At 48.8% G+C, this 22420-nt stretch overlaps 1 protein-coding gene across 2 annotated transcripts in view; it reads left to right on the top strand.

Moving 5' to 3' along the window:
- The window catches only part of cfap61 (cilia and flagella associated protein 61), a 54499-nt gene that overhangs the window by 13811 nt on the left and 18268 nt on the right, over positions 1-22420 (top strand). For both annotated transcript variants that reach the window (XM_041975383.1, XM_041975381.1), the window contains exons 12-15: positions 1273-1350; positions 2847-3053; positions 4844-4972; positions 11930-12057. In XM_041975383.1, the coding sequence (XP_041831317.1) occupies positions 1273-1350; positions 2847-3053; positions 4844-4972; positions 11930-12057 (542 nt within the window). The remainder of the gene's footprint in view (positions 1-1272; positions 1351-2846; positions 3054-4843; positions 4973-11929; positions 12058-22420) is intronic.

Consider the following 22420-nt stretch of genomic DNA (forward strand, 5'->3'; position numbering starts at 1 on the left):
GCAACGGCCTGGGAAGTTCTCTGTCAGCCACCCAGGGAGGACGTCACCAAGATGACCGACTGCATCACAGGTTACATCAGATTCCCACCCGGTCGGTTTCCTCAGTAAAAAGCCTGGATCACCAGCGACCTGAAGGCTATTCTCAACCAGAACAAGAGAGTTTTCAGGTCAGGAGACCAGGAGGAAAAGAGGAGGGAGCAGCAGGAAGTCAGGGTGTCACTGAGGAGGAGTTAGGACGACTAGGAGAGGAAGCTGGAAGACGAACTCCTGCAGAATGGTGTGAGGACCTGTGGACGGGATGAAGGCGATTAGCAGGCAGCTACCAGGCCAGGAGAGACCTGATGGGTTCAGGTCTCAGCTGCCTGGTCTCCACTTCACAACCTGACCCCTCTCCTCACTCTCCTGGACATCATCTCTCCTCTTCCTCCTCGGACGACTCCCATACCTTCCCCCACTTGACGGTGAAGAGAGGCCTGGTTAAGAGACAGATGGAGAAACTAGACCAGAGAAAGACTACAGGGATCTGGTCCAGGATCCTGTTCAGACCATCCAAGCTCAACGTCCATCGTCCAGTGGCCCTCACATGGCATATGATGAAGGTGCTGGAAAGCTGGTCTTGGCCTACCTAAGACCGCAGGTGGAGGATCTACCCTCTGCAGGCTGCCTACCAGCCCCACGTGAGTGTTGAGGACGCCGTCATCTACCTGCTGCAGAGCCCATCTGCATCTGGATGCTGGTGGCAGCTCTGTGAACTTTGTCTGGTTCCTCTGGTGGTTTAACAGCATCCAGCCTCTGCTGCTGGGGGAGAAGCTGTGAGGAATGGGGGTCCACGACTCCCTGGTCTCCTGGTTTACCAACTCCCTGACAGGCCACAGTCTGGGCAGCGTCCTGTCTGACGTTGGATATATGGATGTGGGTATACATATGTATAATATGTATATGTATATATATGTGTGTGTGTGTGTGTGTGTGTGTGTGTATGTATGTATGTGTGTATAATCTTTAAAATGCTGTGATGACGACACTTGAACAGCTTTAAACATGATGCTGATTATTTCCTGGATGAGGAGGGATGGGGCGTTTGCCAGCGAACAGATTGATGAGAATTCAGCTGAACGGATTCTCCTCTCTGACTGACACCCCAGCTGTCGCTGCTTCAGCTCCAGCACCGATAATTACTCCTCAGATGAGGATGCAGCAACTTGATGAGTATTCATGGACCTGGACTGCATTGTGAACGTTTAGTTGTTTTTCTGCCCTGTGGTTCCTCAGGACTCCGTGCCGCTGCAGGCCTTCGTCGCTCAGGTGGACAGTCAGGTTGTTGGCGTGCTCATCGCCAGGGACGAGCAGGTAAAGGTTGGGATCAATAAAACACCTGAAAACATCATTTTATCAAAGACACTTTTCCTGCTGATGGTCCCAGTAAATGTTGGTCATCATGCCAGGAATAATATAATAATAAGTCACGGAGGAGCTGTTCTAAAATATGCTGGTTCTGGGAATTCCACCCTTTTTAGCTTGTTCCTGAAATCCTCTGAAAGGACAGGAGGAAGGTACAGACATTTAATCAGATTTGTAGTGTACACATTTTCATTATTTATCTCCCTTTCCTCACATTTAGCACATTTTTCTTCCATTTAATTAACCTCATACTGTAAATACAAGTCTAACATACATGATACGTAAAATCAACCAAAGAAGGATGAAATGTTCAGGATTTACTAACTAAAAGGTAAAAAGTCAGCAGGATGAATTTAAAGCTGTGAAGCTGCTTCCTTCTAAACACAGAAGGAACAATATGTGATGAATATCAGCATCAGGTGAACAGACGGAAAGCAGGATTAGAATCTCACAGCTTCTTGATGGTGAGGAGAGAGAAATATTCACTATATGCACAATAACTTCCATCCATGCACCTTCACTGCTTCATTATCCACATTTCTGGATATAATTTCTCTAAACTTTCATTCTTAGCTTGACTGTTTAACTTGATTTCTGCTCACCTTGTTACAGTTAATGTACCAGTTAACACAATCGCTGTCTTATTTAAAGATGTATGTATGAAGAGCTGTAAATCTTAACGAGGCTCCATCCAGAACGCTGCCGTGTTTATGAAGATGAGGGTCTGCAGGTCTGGTACGAATGGTTAAATGGCTGAAGTCTCCATCTCACCAGCTGTGCTGCCAGCTTCCTCCAGTTCCAAAATGTTTTGGTCTGTGCAGATGCACACATTCTCCCGTCGTTTGTTTCTAGAAATCACAGCCTTTGTGCAGAAAGTGACGCGCAGCACTTTCAGGCCCCGTTTTGAGTGTACGCAGTGATTATAAGTGAAGGCCCAGGTCCTCAGGACCTGCTGCGCTGCACCCTACTTCAGCTCACCTGGATAAAATAAACAGCTTGTTGACAGGCTGCAGAGGAGCTGATGAGGAGGTTCATCCAGCCCTTTTACCGCACTGTCCACTTAAAGGTCACAGGGAAGCTGGAGCCTATCCCAGCAATTAACAGGCCCATCCTTCGTAGGCCATGAGGACGGGCCTTGATATGTTGGAGCATGTCTAAAACTGAGGACCTGTTCTGGGAAGGTTTAAAAAGATGGCTGTAAAGCCTCCTCCTGTTTGTTCTCATCTCCTCTGGCCAGGAGGAGAGGAACTAAGGATGCACAGTTTAGGAAACGAGATAAGGGAAAGCGTAAAAATTGTCAGAAAAGTGAAGAGAAAATGTTTTAATCACTTCACTTTAAAGGTGGAGCTGAGGTCAGGCTGAAATGAAGGAGCCAGCATCACTGCTGGGTTGTCGGAAGGGACGAGTGGAGAAGAAGTCCTCATTAAAAACTGTTTGTGTGTCAGGACCTGGAGTACCTCCGGGGCCACTACTACCTGGAGAACTTCATCTACTTCAGCCACCATGGCTACGAGGAGCACGCTCTCCTTCGCCACTTCGTCCTCAAACGCTGCTTCCAGCACTTCACCAAACACTTTTTTAAAGAGGTCCTGCGTCTGGCTCACAAGTCCTGCCTACACCACCGAGTCTACCCACCCCCCCTTGACCAAGAGGTGAGCCCACAGGGACCCTCAGACTGTCAGACAGATGTTAATGGGGGTAAACAGGTTTTGAAGGGGTAAAAGGGTTTTAATGGGGTAAACAGGTTTTCATGGGGTAAATGGGTTTTCATGGGGTAAACAGGTTTTCATGGGGTAAACGGGTTTTCATGGGGTAAACAGGGTAAACAGGTTTTAATGGGGTAAACGGGTTTTAATGGGGTTAATGCGTTTTAATGGGGTAAACAGGGTAAACAGGTTTTCATGGGGTTAACGGGTTTTAATGGGGTAAACAGGGTAAACAGGTTTTCACGGGGTTAACGGGTTTTAATGGGGTTAACGGGTTTTAATGGGGTAAACAGGGTAAACAGGTTTTCATGGGGTTAACAGGTTTTAATGGGGTAAACAGGGTAAACAGGTTTTCTTGGGGTTAACAGGTTTTAATGGGGTAAACAGGGTAAATGGGTTTTAATGGGGTAAACAGGGTTTTATTGGGGTAAACAGGGTAAACAGGTTTTCATGGGGTAAACTAGTTTGAATGGGGTTAACAGGTTTTAATGGAGTTAACGGGTTTTAATGGGGTAAACAGGGTAAACAGGTTTTCATGGGGTTAACGGGTTTTAATGGGGTAAACAGGGTAAACAGGTTTTCTTGGGGTTAACAGGTTTTAATGGGGTAAACAGGGTAAATGGGTTTTAATGGGGTAAGCAGGGTTTTATTGGGGTAAACAGGGTAAACAGGTTTTCTTGGGGTAAACAGGGTTTTAATGGGGTAAACAGGGTAAACAGGTTTTCTTGGGGTAAACAGGGTTTTAATGGGGTAAACAGGGTAAACAGGTTTTCATGGGGTAAACTAGTTTGAATGGGGTTAACAGGTTTTAATGGGGTTAACGGGTTTTAATGGGGTAAACATGGTAAGCAGGTTTTAATGAGGTAAACAGGGTTTTAATGGGGTAAACAGGGTAAACGGGTTTTAATGGGGTAAACAGGGTTTTAATGGGGCAAACAGGGTAAACGGGTTTTAATGGGGTAAACAGGGTTTTAATGGGGTAAACAGGGTAAACAGGTTTTCATGGGGTAAACTAGTTTGAATGGGGTTAACAGGTTTTAATGGGGTTAACGGGTTTTAATGGGGTAAACATGGTAAGCAGGTTTTAATGAGGTAAACAGGGTTTTAATGGGGTAAACAGGGTAAACGGGTTTTAATGGGGTAAACAGGGTTTTAATGGGGTAAACAGGGTAAACAGGTTTTCATGGGGTAAACAGGTTTGAATGGGGTAAACAGGTTTTCATGGGGTTAACGGGTTTTAATGGGGTAAACAGGGTAAACAGGTTTTAATGGGGTAAACGGGTTTTAATGGGGTAAACAGGGTAAATAGGTTTTCATGGGGTTAACGGGTTTTAATGGGGTTAACTAGTTTTAATGGGGTAAACAGGTTTTCATGGGGTTAACGGGGGTAAGTTTTAGCTCAGCAGGATGATGATTAGCTTTATTCTCTCAGGTTGTCTTTGGTTTTTACACAAATTAAAATCAGACCTGATCCCAGATGGAGCCAGACCTGATCAGCGACGTTCAGGTCTGGTGATGTGTTGCAGCCCTCAGCAGGACATGTGCTGTCCCTCTGCAGTCTCTGGGGTCCCCGGGGTCTGGGCAGTGCATTTCCATGTCATGTAGAGGCTCCCTTCCTCTGATAGTTACTTTCCACAAACCACGATGACGAGGGAGCCGAAGCTAACCAGGGAGCTGGTCGGCTCCAGCCAGAATCATGTCTCTCTGAGCTCACCATGTCCTCCTTTTCCTCTCAGGGCTCCTGCGTCCACCCTCTGGATGTTGCCCTGAAGTGTGCTGTCCCCGTCTGCCCTCGACAGCAGATTATCTTCCCGCTGGAGGAGCTTGGCATCAACTCGCCGTCTGGGCTTCTGACAGAGGAGCAGGTGGGCTCAGCAGAACCTGGAAGACAGGATGTAGATCAGCTGAGGGATTCTAGCGCCTGCTGCATCAGAAGGAAAATGTGTGGAAGGATAAAAGGCATCAAAACTGAAACTTTATTTAAACTGTTTTTGGTTTGTCTGAAAACTCCTCTTCATATTTCACATTAAACTTATTTCTAAACAGAGTAAAGAGAGGAGGAGTCTAAAAACACGTTTAGTTAACTAGTTAACACAAGACGATTCAGGTGGATCAAACCTTGTTTCTGAGGAGCCATTTCACCACAACGTGGTGTAACATAAAAGGAGGACGTTGGGATTTAAAGTAGAGAAAATCAAACTCAGCCTTAGAAATCAGTTTTTATTGTTCATCATCTTCTATGGATCCACCTTCTCCCCTCCTTCAGTTTCCTTCATCATACGTGTCCCTCCCTTCCTTCAAGTCCAGTGGATTCGATGTTTTCTGTCCTGTATGCACTCGCTGTGCACACTCACCGTGCATACTCGCTGTGCATACTCGCTGTGCACACTCGCCGTGCATACTCGCTGTGCACACTCGCCGTGCATACTCACCGTGCATACTCGCTGTGCATACTCACCGTGCATACTCGCTGTGCATACTCGCTGTGCACACTCGCCGTGCACACTCACCGTGCATACTCGCTGTGCACACTCGCCGTGCATACTCGCTGTGCACACTCACCGTGCATACTCGCTGTGCACACTCGCCGTGCACAGACTCAAACTCAGTCTAAACTGAAATCTTTAATACTCTCCATCAGACCTACAACACTGCTCCCTCACCTCGGTTACACAGCGTTATCGTTCCTGTGCAGGATGGGATCATGTCCAGAGTTCATGTTGCTGGTTTCAGATACCAGCTGTTTCCTGGAGAATGTTTAAATTCACCACATTAAACTGTGACATAACATCAGAATTATTTCCAGGTTTTAGACACAGACTAGTTTTCTTGTGACTGTGTGGAATTAATATTTTGTCTAATGGTTTTAATGTTTTGGCTAAAAAAGTTGGTTTTATTTCTCAGTGGAGAGGAGCTGTGGGCTAAAACTGGAAGTTTTCATTCGTAGCAAACAGAGAATTGTTGACGTTCTTTTGGATCATTCCAGATAGATGCAGCTCTCTGGCCTTCACAGCTCAGTGCTATAGCTACATAGGCTTTGTTTCTGTTATCTATGTTATCCATGTGGATGTTCAGATAAAATGGTTAAAATCAGTTCAGATAACCGACAATAATCCAGAAAATTCATCAATAAATCTGCTCTGTGTCCTGGACGTCTGTAGGCCCGGTTGTTCCAACATAATCCGTTTGGATTCCGGTTATCGGATTGGATCAAATCTTGAAAATGGGTTGTTCAAAGGGATATCTGGATTCCGAAATTGTCTTGGATCACGTAGTCCAGTCCTGGTTGTTATCTTTCAGTTTGGGTTGTTTGGAACTTCTGAGTCGGCTCCGGATAACTTTGATCCAAGAAACCCAGATTATCCTTGATCCCAGCAGAGGGTGGGATTATAAGGTGGATTTTAGGAAGAGCATGCGGTGCAACCTAACAGCTGATCAAATAATGGAACATTTTATTCGCTGCAGAGCTCATGTTGGTATGTTGCTCCTGGCTTGTGTAGCCGTTACAGGGATGAAGTGGTTAAACAGGGACAGGCTCCTGTCTCAGCTTCGTACAGCAGGAATAAAACACATCATCATGTCCCCACGGAATAAACCCCCAAACAATCCAGTAACAAACAAATAAAACGTTCCTGTTATCCATCGCTGCATAATCAGAAAAGAAATCCCTCACTACAGATGCCATCCGTCCTTTATTCTGACAGAAAGCCAGATGTTGGGCCTCCACGCAGGGCTCTGGTCATCATTAACATCCTGACAGAGAGGGACGTTGCACTTTTTTATTTAAGACATTCCTGAAATATGCACAGTGGAGTTGTTAGCGGATTAGGGATTGTGCTGTGGCTCCGATGAGAAGTCGTAAAATTATGGAAGTAGATGTTCATGGTTTCCTGTGTGTGACCCCCTACCGCTCGTCTACCCGTTCTTCTTCACGCAGCCGCAAGCCCACGTTGTTTTACATGCTGGAAATCCGGGTTTGGTGATCCTGAAAAACAGGATTCTGGATCAAGGTGATCCAATCCAGTGTTGCTTTGAACAACCCGTAAAAGTAAGATGGATTACATGATCTGCCTCCCAACAAATGGGATTCCCAAAGCCGGATAGCTTTTATCCGGATTAAATGCTTTGAACAACCGGCCCCAGATGATTAAAAACAGGATTTTAGAAACCACAATCTAAACTGGAGAAATGATGAAGTCATAAACTAACAGCGACTTCCTGGATGGAGATCTGATATAAAGTCCAGCAGCTTTATGCAGCTAGTGCTGCATTTGACACGGTCCACCAGAACATCTCACTAGACCAGCTGGAAAACTGGGCTGGACTTTCTGGAACTGCTATTAACTGGGTTGAGTCTTGTTTAAAAGACAGGAACTACTTTGTGTCTGTAGGTAACTATAAATCTGAGTGAACCAAAATAACCTGTGGAGTTCCCCAAGGCTCCATCCTGGAGCCACTGCTGTTCAACATCTACATGCTGCCACTCGCTCACATTATGGAAACAACTAAACATGTTACCACAGTTATGCTGATGACACACACATCTACATAACCATCTTACCAGGAAACTACAGTCTGATCACCTGCATGGATCAGATTAAAGATCAGATGGGTCAGAACTTCCTTCAGTTACATGAAGACTAAACTAAAATAATAGTTTTTAGATCCAAAGAAGAAAAATTAAACTCCAGTTCTCAGCTTTAAACAGCAAAGTTCAAAACTACCAACCAAGCCAGAAACCTGGGAGTAGTCCTGGACTCATACCTGGTAGTAGTCCAGGACTCAGACCTTGGAGTAGTCATGAACTCAGACCAGGGAGTAGTCCTGTTCTCCTACCTAGTAGTAGTCCTGGACTCAGACCTGGGAGCAGTGCTGGACTGAGACCTGGGAGCAGTTCTGGACCCATACCTGGGAGTAGTCCTGGACTGAGACCTGGGAGCAGTCCTGGACTCAGACCAGGGAGCAGTCCTGGACTCAGACCTAGGAGTAGTCCTGGACTCAGACCAGGAAGTAGTCCTGGACTGAGACCTGGGAGCAGTCCTGGACTCAGACCTGGGAGTAGTCATGGACCCATACCTGGGAGTAGTCCTGGACTCAGACCTGGGAGCAGTCCTGGACTCAGACCTGGGAGCAGTCCTGGACTCAGACCTAGGAGTAGTCCTGGACTCAGACCAGGAAGTAGTCCTGGACTCAGACCTGGGAGCAGTCCTGGACTCAGACCTAGGAGTAGTCCTGGACTCAGACCAGGAAGTAGTCCTGGACTGAGACCTGGGAGCAGTCCTGGACTCAGACCTGGGAGTAGTCCTGGACCCATACCTGGGAGTAGTCCTGGACTCAGACCTGGGAGCAGTCCTGAACTCAGACCTGGGAGTAGTCCTGGGCTCATACCTGGTAGTAGTCCTGGCCTGAGACCTAGGAGTAGTCATGGACTCAGACCTGCGAGTAGTCCTGGACTCAAACCTGGGAGCAGTGCTGGACTCAGACCTGGGAGCAGTGCTGGACTCAGACCTGGGAGCAGTCCTGGACTCAGACCTGGGAGCAGTGCTGGACTCAGACCTGGGAGCAGTCCTGGACACAGAGCTGGGAGCAGTCCTGGACTCAGACCTGGGAGCAGTCCTGGACTCAGACTTGGGAGCAGTGCTGGACTCAGACCTGGGAGCAGTCCTGGACTCAGACCTGGGAGCAGTGCTGGACTCAGACCTGGGAGCAGTCTTGGACTCAGAGCTGGGAGCAGTCCTGGACTCAGACCTGGGAGTAGTCCTGGACTCAGACCTGGGAGTAGTCCTGTTCTCCTACCTAGTAGTAGTCCTGGACTCAGACCTGGGAGCAGTCCTGGACTCAGACCTGGGAACAGTGCTGGACTCAGACCTGGGAGCAGTCCTGGACCCATACCTGGGAGTAGTCCTGGACTGAGACCTGGGAGCAGTCCTGGACTCAGACCTGGGAGCAGTCCTGGACTCAGACCTGGGAGCAGTGCTGGACTCAGACCAGGAAGTAGTCCTGGACTGAGACCTGGGAGCAGTCCTGGACTCAGACCTGGGAGTAGTCCTGGACCCATACCTGGGAGTAGTCCTGGACTCAGACCTGGGAGCAGTCCTGAACTCAGACCTGGGAGTAGTCCTGGGCTCATACCTGGTAGTAGTCCTGGCCTGAGACCTAGGAGTAGTCATGGACTCAGACCTGCGAGTAGTCCTGGACTCAAACCTGGGAGCAGTCCTGGACTCAGACCTGGGAGCAGTGCTGGACTCAGACCTGGGAGCAGTCCTGGACTCAGACCTGGGAGCAGGCCTGGACTCAGACCTGGGAGCAGTGCTGGACTCATACCTGGTAGTAGTCCTGGACTCAGACCTGGGAGCAGTCCTGGACCCATAAGTGGGAGCAGTCCTGGACTGAGACCTGGGAGCAGTCCTGGACTCAGACTTGGGAGCAGTCCTGGACTCAGACTTAGGAGTAGTCCTGGACTCAGACCAGGAAGTAGTCCTGGACTCAGACCAGGAAGTAGTCCTGGACTCAGACCTGGGAACAGTGCTGGACTCAGACCTGGGAGCAGTCCTGGACCCATACCTGGGAGTAGTCCTGGACTGAGACCTGGGAGCAGTCCTGGACTCAGACCTGGGAGCAGTCCTGGACTCAGACCTGGGAGCAGTGCTGGACTCAGACCTGGGAGCAGGCCTGGACTCAGACCTGGGAGCAGTGCTGGACTCATACCTGGTAGTAGTCCTGGACTCAGACCTGGGAGCAGTCCTGGACTCAGACTTAGGAGTAGTCCTGGACTCAGACCAGGAAGTAGTCCTGGACTCAGACCAGGGAGCAGCGCTGGACTCAGACCAAGGAGCAGCGCTGGACTCAGACCAGGGAAGCCTCTAATGTTTCATGTAAAGCACTTTGACTCGTCTTGTACAGGTGAACTGGCCTTGGCCGGTTCACTTTTCCTTCTTATCTAATCAGCTGGAGCGAAGATCCAGTGGAAGAACAGAGGAGGGGTTTTCAGATTCCTTTTCAACGAGCGGTTCAGGCACAGAAACCAACAATTTCCAGTTTCTATTTATTGTAATTTATTTTTTTAAGAAGAGGATCAGGTGTATTAATGAACATTTCCACATAAATATGCAAGATAGTAGTTAGTGGTTCATTTCCATCTGTGGTCCCTGCAGCTTCATTCCTTCATCCGTTTTCTACATTGCTAGGTCCAGTTCAGGGTTGCGGGGAAGCCTGGCCCAGCGGTTATCAGGCGAGAGGACCCCGGCAGGTTAACCAGTAGAAACATGACATCACATGGTTGCTTCAGTTATATGCATCTAATTAAAAAGTGTTTATGTAATGGTAGCAGATGGGAACCAGCAGCCTTCCATGTTTTACTCTTTCATTTATCTTTTGTTCAGAACTTTGTTCTGTAGCGGCTTGTAAAGTGTTCTATCAATAAAGTTGGAGGAGATCGAAGTTCGATCCCAGAGCGGTGAAAAGCGTCTGCTAGATGACAGTAATGATGCCAGTAATGTAGTCTTTTGTTTTAATTTATAAAATAAACATGTACAGATACATCTGAGACTGGTAGCAGTTTATTTAGAGTTAAATAATATTTCTTTCTAGTTGCTGGGTGGGTGGTGCTCCAGCTGGGTGTGAGAGGCACCAGCTTGGTGGGCGGTGCAGAGGGACATGATCAACGCTATTTATCAGGTTGGGTTACATTTACTGGGTTACATTTAACACTTACTCCATATGTTCCCCAGCAGAGTGGGGTATGATATCACTAAAACTCTTCATTTAAACTCCATCAGCTCCTTCATGTTCACACCAAACCCTGAGCAGCAACATCTCCGTATGCGCCAGACGTCAAGCTCACAGGTCCTCCTGGAAACAAGTGAATCACACTAAGCCCTGAGTTCCCCCGTTCTGTTAGATCAATGCTGTTTTCATCCAACAAGGTGCATTGTGGGGCCAATCTGCCTAATTATGGAAAATGATCTCCCTCAGATCACAGGGAGACGAAACCTCTGGGCGGTTTAATTATTCTAGAAAAGCGCTCATCAGCTCACACACTTAATCCCCTGGTCTCAGTCCCATGATGTTACCTCAAAAATAATGTTTATAAAAGAACTTTTGTGTTTTAACAAAAATAGACGTCCCTGTTAATGATTTCTATTTATTCCACTGGACAAAGTTCAGAGCTGCGCTCTACAGAGTATAAAACTACTTTCATTTCAGGGGAGAAGCAGATGAGCTGATTCTGTCTAGAATGTGATTTCAATCCTTTTAAAGTATTAAAATGGATAATGAGACTTAAATCTAGATATTAAGCTAATGCTATGTCTCCATATTCAGTTGGATTTCCATCAAAACTCAGTTCCACTGACTGGAGAAAAGTTGATATCTAACATCTACCTGCATGAAACCACATCAGGTTTATTTTTATACTAACAACCCAGTCACGCTCTGGTAGCTAGAATCTGTAGAAATATTGATTAACAAAATAACTGGCCGATGAAGCAGTCTTCTCCGTAAAACCAGTGGAAAATAAGTGAAGTTTATGAATGTGTTTGGGTCTGCTGGTCTCAGACGATGTCCCAGTTGGTCTAGAAGCCTGATGGAAAGTATCTGAATCAGCTGATGCGTCTATTTAATGTGGCTCTTCACAATGTTCCACCTGTAGAATTGGAGATAAAAAATGTTCCAGAAACAATAAGATGTTGCCGGCAGATAAGTCCTGGTGCGTGTCTGAATTATAAATGAGGAAAACTGCTTTCACCGAGTGGCTCACAAAGACATTTCCTGAATTATTTCTGGATGAAAATGTGACGTCCAGCTCTTTCTGTTCCTCTCAGACTCCGTTTGCTCTGGGCCTCATCAGCAGAAAGTTAACGCTGGAGCCAAGGGTCGCCATCAATGCCAGGATTGTGGTGGTGGGAGCTTCAGACACAGCTTTATCTTTTCTAGAGGTGCTTTGTTTGTGGTGAGTCTGAACCTGAATCCCTTCAAGATGTGCAGGAACTCCGATGTGGATCTTTTATAAATTCACATCAGCAGCATCAAACATCTTCCTCAGGGTAATCCAGTAGGTCCCTGTTCAGTCCCTCACACAGTCTGATTGTCTCCGAGTTCCTGTCCGGGACGTCTCAGAGTTCCTGTCTGGGACGTCTCTGAGTTCCTGTCCGTGACTTCTCAAAGTTCCGGTCCGGGACATCTCAAAGTTCCGGTCTGGGATGTCTCAGAGTTCCTGTCCATTTCCGAGTTCCCATCCGAGACGTCTCAGAGTTCCTGTCCATGTCTGAGTTCCCATCCGGGATGTCTCAGAGTTCCCGTCCATGTCCGAGTTCCCGTCCGGGATGTCTCAGAGTTTCCGTCCATGTCAGAGTTCCCGTCCGGGACATCGCTGAGTTCCCGTCCGAGACGTCTCAGAGTTCCTGTCCATGTCCGAGTTCCTGTCTGGGACATCTCCATCCTGCCCTGTATGGTCAGGGTTCATGTTCGGACCCTGACCCTGAACAGGCGGGTTGTAGTTATGATTGATTACAGGCAGAAAACCAGGTCCACAGAACCTGTAATGTAATATTAAAACAGCCCCATGGACGGCCACGGAGCTCCCAGCCGCCAACACTGCTGCTGTCATCAGAAAGGAACAGCAGTGCAGTCCCTCCGTAAACTCAGAAAAGCTGGACTTCCTCCCACACACCTCCCTACTTTCTAAAGAGGCTCAGTAGAAAGTTCCTTAACCCTTGGCTTTACCTCCTGGTTTGGATCTTGCATTGCTGAGGAGAAAAACTGTGCAGAGTTGATGGCAGCAGGATTGTAGGTGCCACTGCCCCCCCTGATAAAACTGGTCGAGCTGCACTGCACCCTCAGAGCCACTTCCATCACTATGGACCCCATCACCCCTGCCACCACATCTGGGAGAAGATCCAGAAGCATCAGATGCAGGATGAGCAGGAAGCTGGAAAGCTTCTTCCCAATGGCTGTCAGACTGATCAACAACATGTGTGCCCTCCCTAAATATACCCCCATACAGACCCTCACAGCCCTTATAAACACCCCTACAGACACTGATCCACAGGACCGAGTGTGGGAGAAAGAACTGACACCAGAACCAGCCACTTATTCTTCAGTTTTTGGAAAAACGTATGGAAGAAGGAGAAATCATGTTACAGCGAAGCACAGAATTAAAATGGTAAATGGTCCGTATTTATATAGCGCTTTTCTGTACCTGGGATGATACCCAAAGCGCTTTACATGATACATCACATTCACTCATTCACACGCACATTCACACACTGATGGCGGAAGCTGCCATGCAAGGCGCTCGACCACGACCCATCAGGAGCAACTAGGGGTTCGGTGTCTTGCCCAAGGACACCTCCACATGAACTCGACTTGGCTGAGGATTGAACCGGCAACCCTCTGGTTACAAGACGACCGCTCTACCTTGCTGAGCCATGTCGCACCACACAATTAAGAATTAAAAGAACTAAGAGTGGACCCTCCCTGAACGAAGTCCAGTTACTATCACAGTGCCAGATATCCAGCAAAGACTCTGCTAAGATGAACATCAGGGCCGCTATCCAAGATGAAACAGCCAGGCTCCATGAATACATCAGGAAGATGGACCCAAGGGATGAAGCACTGAGTGTCTCAGACAACGGAACCTGGAGGAGAATGAAATGGAGGAACCATCATGGAGGACAAGCCCTGCATGGGATGTACCTCCGACAGAGAGCTGAAGTGGTGAAGAACAAGTCCTACCGATGGCTAGAGAGGGCTGGACTGAAGGACAGCACAGAGGCGGTAACCATGGCAGCACAGGAGCAAGTCCTCAATACCAGGACAATGGAGGCCCAGGTCTACCACACCAGGCAGGACTCCAGGTCTACCACACCAGGCAGGACTCCAGGTCTACCACACCAGACAGGACTTCAGGTCTACCACACCAGGCAGGACTCCAGGTCTACCACACCAGGCAGGACTTCAGGTCTACCACACCATGCAGGACCCCAGGTTTACTACACCAGGCAGGACTTCAGGTCTACCACACCAGGCAGGACTCCAGGTCTACCACACCAGGCAGGACTCCAGGTCTACCACACCAGGCAGGACTTCAGGTCTACCACACCAGGCAGGACTCCAGGTCTACCACACCATGCAGGACTTCAGGTCTACCACACCATGCAGGACTCCAGGTCTACCACACCAGGCAGGACTTCAGGTCTACCACACCAGGCAGGACTCCAGGTCTACCACACCATGCAGGACTCCAGGTCTACCACACTAGGCAGGACTCCAAGTCCACCACACCAGGCAGGACTCCAAGTCCACCACACCATGCAGGACTCCAAGTCCACCACACCAGGCAGGACTCCAGGTCTACCACACCAGGCAGGAGTCCAGGTCTACCACACCATGCAGGACTCCAGGTCTACCACACCATGCAGGACTCCAGGTCTACCACACCAGGCAGGACTCCAGGTCTACCACACCAGGCAGGACCCGGGGTGCAGGCTTTGCAAAGAGGCCTCTGAAACAATCCAGCACCAGACTTCCAGATACAGACCGACTACATGGTGGAGGCCAACCAACCGGACATTGTGATCATGGATAAGCAGCAAAGGAAAGCCGTAGTGATCCCATCCCCACCGATGGAAAAACCAGGAAGAAGGAACCTGGAGAAATACCAAGGACTCAAGGAAGAGTTGCAGCCCTACCTACAACACAGATCTCCAGGAGTGCACATGTGTCGTCACTGCCTACATCACCAAGTGCACTGATGATGTAACAGAATTACAACAACATTCCTGATTCTAATGAGACATCAGTATATTCAAAGAAACAACGATAGCGTCTGCTTAATGGTTTCCCAGAGCCAACATCTCATCTACTCCAAACTTCTACACAATGGAAAAGCTGAGATTGTTCCAATTACGCACGAGGAGAGACAGACAAATAAGTCAAATCTGAAACTACTTCAACTAGTCATTACTCTGCCATTGGCAGGCGATATAGAGCTGAATCCTGGTCCAAACATGACACCAGAGGTAGAGTATTCATTGAATACTATTCAGCATGACAACAGCAGCCCCATCAGCTCATCCGACCCACCTCAGCGGCTCTGTTTCCATCTGCGGTGGCGGCGTGTGGCCGGACCGGTGTGGTGTTTCCTTCTTCGGAGCCTGCGGTGTCAGGGCCAGGTTTCTGTGGCTCTGGCGTCAGTCCGGTGGCGGTGTGCTCTCTGGATTCTCCGTGGTTGGTGGTGGCTGTGTGCGTGTGACACCGGCGCCTCCGGTGGAGTGGCCAGCAGAAAAACAACAGAAGTGCAGGTACTTCCAAACTGTTAACTACGCCAAAGTAATCTGGGATCATAACTGTAAGCCGAAGGAACTTAAATAGAAGAAGTCTGGTTTCTGAGCGGGATCAAGTGGAACACTTACAGACTCAAACCTGGACTTTCTGGCTTTAAGTGAAACGTGGTTAAATCCTAATATCCCCTCAAATATGATTGATATCCCCGGATATGCTCCTCCATGAGCCACCACCTTATCGTGGTGGAGGAGTTTGTGTGTCCTGACGATCCTAGCAGCTATGTTGTCGGGGGCGTATGCCCCTGGTAGGGTCATCCATGGCAAACAGGTGTCTAGGGGAGGGACCAGATGAAGTGTGGCTCACAGAACCCTTATGATGATGAAAAAACAAGGACCAAGGTTTCCCTTGCCCAGACGTGGGTCACCGGGGCCCCCCTCTGGAGCCAGGCCTGGAGGTGGGGCACGGAGGTGAGCGCCTGGTGACCGGGCCTTTGCCCATGGGGCCCTGTCGGGCTCAGCCCGAAAGGGAGACATGGGCCTCTCCTCCCGTGGGCTCACCACCTACGGGAGGGGCCATAGGGGTCGGGTGCATTGTGAGCTGGGCAGCTGCCAGAGGCGGGGACCCTGGCGGTCTGATCCTCGGCTGCAAAAGCTAGCTCTAGGGACGTGAAATGTCACCTCTCTGGCGGGTAAGGAGCCTGAGCTGGTGCGCGAGATTGAGCGGTTCCGGCTAGATATAGTTGGACTCACCTCGACGCATAGCTTCGGCTCTGGAACAACTGCCCTCGAGAGGGGCTGGACCCTCTTCCATTCTGGAGTTGCTCCCTGTGAGAGGCGCCGAGCAGGTGTAGGCCTGCTCATTGCCCCCCAACTTGGCGCCTGTACGTTGGGGTTTACCCCGGTGGACGAAAGGGTAGCCTCCCTCCGCCTTCGGGTGGGGGGACGGGTCCTGACTGTTGTTTGTGCCTATGCACCAAATAGCAGTTCAGAGTACCCACCCTTTTTGGAGTCCTTGGGGGGGGGGGTGTTGGAGAGCACTCCTTCTGGGGACTCCCTCGTTCTGCTGGGGGACTTCAATGCTCACGTGGGCAATGACAGCGAGACCTGGAGGGGCGTGATTGGGTGGAACGGCCCCCCTGATCTGAATCTGAGTGGTGTTTTGTTGTTGGACTTCTGTGCTCGTCATGGATTGTCCATAACGAACACCTTGTTCAGACATAAGAGTGTCCACATGTGCACTTGGCACCAGGACCCTCTAGGCCGCAGTTCGATGATCGACTTTGTAGTCGTGTCGTCGGACTTGCGGCTGCATGTCCTGGACACTCGGGTGAAGAGAGGGGCGGAGCTGTCAACTGATCACCACCTGGTGGTGAGTTGGCTCAGATGGTGGGGGAGGATGCCGGTCAGGCCTGGCAGGCCCAAGCGTGTTGTGAGGGTCTGCTGGGAACGTCTGGCAGTGTCCCCTGTCAGAAAGAGTTTCAACTCCCATCTCCGGCAGAGCTTAAACCAAGTCCCGGGTGAGGCGGGGGACATTGAGTCTGAATGGGCTGTGTTCCGTGCCTCTATTGTCGAGGCGGCCAGCCGCAGCTGTGGCCGTAAGGTCGTCGGTGCCTGTCGTGGCGGTAACCCCCGAACTCGTTGGTGGACACCGGCAGTAAGGGATGCCGTCAAGCTGAAGAAGGAGTCTTATCGGGCCTTTTTGGCCTGTGGGACTCCAGAGGCAGCTGATGGGTATCGGCGGGCTAAGCGGAGCGCGGCTTCGGCGGTCGCTAAGGCAAAAGCTCGGGCGTGGGAGGAGTTTGGAGAGGCCATGGAGAATGACTTCCGGACGACTTCGAAGAGATTCTGGTCCACCATCCGGTGGCTCAGGAGGGGAAAGCAGTGCTCCGTCAACACTGTGTACAGTGGGGATGGGGGGCTGCTGACCTCAACTCGAGACGTTGTGAGGCGGTGGAGGGAATACTTCGAAGACCTCCTCAATCCCACCAACACGTCTTCTGATGAGGAAGCAGAGTCTGGGGTAGCTGGTGCTGGCTCGCCTATCTCTGGGGCTGAGGTCGCTGAGGTGGTTAAAAATCTCCTTGGTGGCAAGGCCCCGGGGGTGGATGAGGTCCGCCCAGAGTTCCTTAAGGCTCTGGATGCCGTAGGGCTGTCTTGGTTGACACGCCTCTGCAGCATCGCGTGGACATCGGGGACAGTCCCCCTGGACTGGCAGACTGGGGTGGTGGTCCCCCTCTTCAAAAAGGGGGACCGGAGGGTGTGCTCCAACTACAGGGGGATCACACTCCTCAGCCTCCCCGGTAAGGTCTATTCAGGGGTGCTGCAGAGGAGGGTCCGTCAGATAGTCGAACCTCGAATTGAGGAGGAGCAGTGTGGTTTTCGTCCCGGTCGTGGAACAGTGGACCAGCTCTACACCCTCTTTGGGGTCTTTGAGGGGGCATGGGAGTTTGCCCAACCAATCTACATGTGTTTTGTGGATTTGGAGAAGGCATTTGACCGTGTTCCCCGGGGACTCCTGTGGGGGGTACTCCGGGAGTATGGAGTGCCGGACTCGCTTGTAAGAGCTGTCCGGTCCCTGTACGACCGGTGTCAGAGCTTGGTCCGCATTGCCGGCAGTAAATCAGAATCGTTTCCGGTGCGGGTTGGACTCCGCCAAGGCTGTCCTTTGTCACCGATTCTGTTCATAACTTTTATGGACAGAATTTCTAGGCACAGCCGAGGTGTGGAGGGGATCCGGTTTGGTGGCCTCAGGATTGGGTCTCTGCTCTTTGCGGATGACGTGGTTCTGTTGGCTTCATCGGGATGTGATCTTCAGCTCGCACTGGAGCGATTCGTAGCCGAGTGTGAAGCGGCTGGGATGAGAATCAGCACCTCCAAATCCGAGACCATGGTCCTCAGCCGGAAAAGGGTGGAGTGCTCTCTCCGGGTCTGCGATGGGGTCCTGCCCCAAGTGGAGGAGTTTACATATCTCGGGGTCTTGTTCACGAGTGAGGGAAGGATGGAGTGAGAGATCGACAGGCGGATCGGTGCGGCGTCCGCAGTGATGCGGGCTCTGCATCGGTCTGTCGTGGTGAAGAGAGAGCTGAGCCAAAAGGCAAAGCTCTTGATTTACCGGTCGATCTACGTTCCTACCCTCACCTATGGTCATGAGCTGTGGGTAATGACCGAAAGAACGAGATCTCGAATACAAGTGGCCGAAATGAGTTTCCTCCGCAGGGTGGCCGGGTTCTCCCTTAGAGATAGGGTGAGAAGCTCGGTGATCTGGAAGGGGCTCAGAGTAGAGCCGCTTCTCCTCCACATCGAGAGGAGCCAGATGAGGTGGCTCGGGCATCTGGTTAGGATGCCTCCTGGACGCCTCCCTGGTGAGGTGTTCCGGGCACGTCCCACCGGAAGGAGGCCCCGAGGCAGACCCAGGACACGCTGGACAGACTACATCTCTCGGCTGGCCTGGGAACGCCTCGGGATCCCTTCGGATGAGCTGGTGAATGTGGCCGGGGAGAGGGAAGTCTGGGTTTCCCTGCTTAGGCAGCTACCCCCCCGACCCGACTCCGGATAAGCGGAAGAGAATGGATGGATGGATGGATGGATCCCCGGATATGCTTGTTTCCGTAAAGATAGACAAATGGAAAAGGAGGGGTTTTGACAGTTGTTAGAAATACTTTTAAATGTACAGAAATCAAAGTTGACTCTTGCGATATAGAATTTTAAAGGTTGTCCTGTCACCAAGAACGAATTTTAATATTGTAATTTCCTATAATCCGCCTTCCTATAATGTGTGTTTTTATCATAATTTGGATGAATTGTTGAAACAGCTAAAATATGACAGAGTTAATCATGTTGGGGGATTTTAATATAAATTGGTCAGACAAATATGGTAAACAAAAGCTAAAAGCAGTAGCATCAAAATATAAATTATATCAACTAACTGAAGGCCCAACAAGACTAACGAGAACAAGTAAAACACTTCTAGACTTAATATTGAAGCCAGAGTGTGTGACAGGAACATATAATGTGATGACTGGCCTCTCAGATCACAGCTTAACTTTAATCTCTAGAAACCTGACAGAGAAACGTCTGCAGTGTGTTTTCACAGCTCAACCACTAAAACAATAAAAGGAATTCAAAAAAAGGATTTGCCTATTTTCAGTCTTACAAACGGATAACTTGAACAAATACGCTCACGGATAGAACGGCACAAGTAATTCAGAAACACACAAAGAGAATTAAACTGAGGAGAAAACGTCGTCTATACCTTGGATTAACAATGAAATATGCCAACGGATGAAAAAAGGGATCTAGCATTTAAGAAATCAATTGCAACAAAACTATATACTGAAAATGCAATTTTCAAAAGTCTTTGAAATAAAGTAGTAAGTGAAATAAGAAAAACTAAAACTGCTTCATGCATTTGATGGAAGAATCTGGGGGGAATAGTTCTTTGGAAACACACACATAAACCAGACAAGAAGCAAAACAAGAACATAGAAGCATAACACAATTAAATGTTGGTGGTATGCTGTGCACTGAGCCCATGGAAATTACCACCTCACTTAAAACCTACTTTGTGGCATCAGTGGAACAAATAGCAGCATGTTTCAAGCCAGTAGAAAAAATAGAGTTAAGCTGCACAGCAAACACATTTTCTATTATACAAATGACTGAAATTAGTATTAAACAAATAATCAATAACCAAAACATTCTAAGGCCAAAGATATGTTTGGATTAGATTCTGACTTTATTAAGGACCATAAAGACACTCTAACAGGTCCCATAACCCACCTGGTTCATCTGTCGATGGGGAATTGCCTCAAAATTTAAAACAATAAGCCCAATTTTTAAATCTGGAGACCCTGACCAACCCTGTAACTATAGGCCAATCCTTCCAATAATTTCAAAGGTAATAGATAAAAACCATAGCAACACAAGCAATAGATTACCTTGAGCAGAATAATATTTTTTTATCCTCCTGAAATGGCAACTTGCTACTTAACGGACACCATCAGAAAAGTTTGGACAAGGGGAATGTGGTTGGAGCAGTGTTTTTGAACCTAAGAAAGGCCTTTGATACTGTAAACCATGACAAAGTTTTGCATAAACTTAAAAAAATTCACTTTTATCAACAAGCTCTCAGCTGGTTTACATCATATGTGGAGTCTAGGATACAGAGTGTAAAAATCAGTGGCACTATATCGGCTCCTCGTGAATATAAAATGGGGATACCACAAGGTTCAATCTTGGGTCCATTGCTGTTCTGTCTCTACATCAATGAACTCCCAAACATCTGCACAGAGGCTGAGAGCCAGCTGTATGCTGATGACATTAATTTTTAAATGTGTTAATGGTCTTGCCCCAGAAATCATAATTAACACAATTCAAACATATCAAACCCAAGGCGTCACCACAAGGGGCTGCCAGCGTGACAGTAGACCAGCCAGATGTAGGACTACGTTTTGCCAGAGCTCATTCACGGTAAAAGGCCCTCAGATCTGGAACCTGCCGAATTAAAAGCCCTCCCAGATCTAAAACCATTTACCTGTAAAGTAAAACAATGGCTTAAATCCCATTAGAGCCACTTTATTACCAGTGTTAATATTCTGTATTATATGCATCGTATGTTTTAATGTTCAAGTTTGTGTCTGATTGTTTGTATTTTTAATTCTCCTCTTTGTTTTGTCTCAGAGACGTGGTCTGCAAATTAGCTGTTAGCTAGATGGCCTGTGGACATGGCATCAGTTGCATTTGAAACTGGAACAATGTCTTCTTGTCCTGTTCCTTTTAAATAAATACATACAACAATGGACTACAACCCCCCTGCAGACCTGTGACAGCTCCACCTCTCTGCTACATGACTTCTTCGCTCGTTCTGAAGCACACAACAGCACACCTGCACAGAAGTCTCCGCCCCCTCCTGGTGAACAAGGTGTTGACGCTGTCCCCGGACAGTGTGAGGACACTCAGCAGGATCGATGCTTGTAAAGCTTCTGGTCCTGATAACATACCTGGTCGTGTGCTGAGGGACCGGGGAGCTCACGGATGTCTTCATGGACTTCTTCAACATCTCGTTGAGCCAGGCTGTCGTCCCCACGTGCCTCAAAACCACCACCGTCGTCTCTGTCCCGAAGAAGTCGTCCTGTTTCCACGACTACCGTCCGGTAGCCCTCTCTCCCGTTCTTATGAAGTGCCTCGAACGGCTGGTGTTGCAGCACAGAAAGTCTGTCCTCCCACCCTCCCTGGACTCCCTCCAGTTTGCATATCGGTCCAACCGCTCGACCACTGGCTCAGTCTGCTGCTCTATAAGCAGAAACACCCGTCTGTTCACCCTCCTGTTTATTTACTTCATTCTTGTCTTTCATCACACCGAGTTTAAGAGAACCTGAATTTAATTCTGTTTGTCCTGTTTGCTGCAGAACTGACAATAAAGCTTTGACTTTGACTTTGACCAAGCCTGGAAGGTGAAGGTACCAGTAGTACCAGGGGTCATCGGAGCTCTGGGGGCCGTGTCCCCCACACTGGAGAAGTGTCTCCACCAGATACCTGGAGAACCATCAGACATCTCCAGACAGAAGAGAGCAGTCCTAGGAACAGCTAAGATACTGGAGGACCCTCCAGATCCAAGGACACTGGTAGAGGACCCGACCTGGAGATGAACCCAGCCTCCCCAGGAGAGATGGGAGGGAAGGGGAGGGAAAAGTTTATATAAATTCCTTTTTCATTCATATCATAACAAAAAGGTAAACATGAATAACATCTCATTCTGCTGTGTGTATATTTTCTACTCATAATATTGATGCAGGGGTCAGAAACACCTCTCCACAAACATCTTACAGACGTGTGACAGGAGCATACATGTTCTTCTCCTTATTTCTTTTTTGGCTTTATTTCGGGAATCCCACCGACTCTGGACAGAAGATGATTGTGAGATTAACATCTCAAGTAAACAAGGAGAAGCGCCGGAGCCTGCAGATAGCTGCTGGGCAGCCAGGGAGGCTGGCCCCGTGCTGCTGCATGCAGCTGTGTGAGGTCTGGCAC

This window comes from Melanotaenia boesemani, chromosome 22 (genome assembly GCF_017639745.1).
Source record: "Melanotaenia boesemani isolate fMelBoe1 chromosome 22, fMelBoe1.pri, whole genome shotgun sequence".
In the NCBI taxonomy this organism is placed as follows: domain Eukaryota; kingdom Metazoa; phylum Chordata; class Actinopteri; order Atheriniformes; family Melanotaeniidae; genus Melanotaenia; species Melanotaenia boesemani.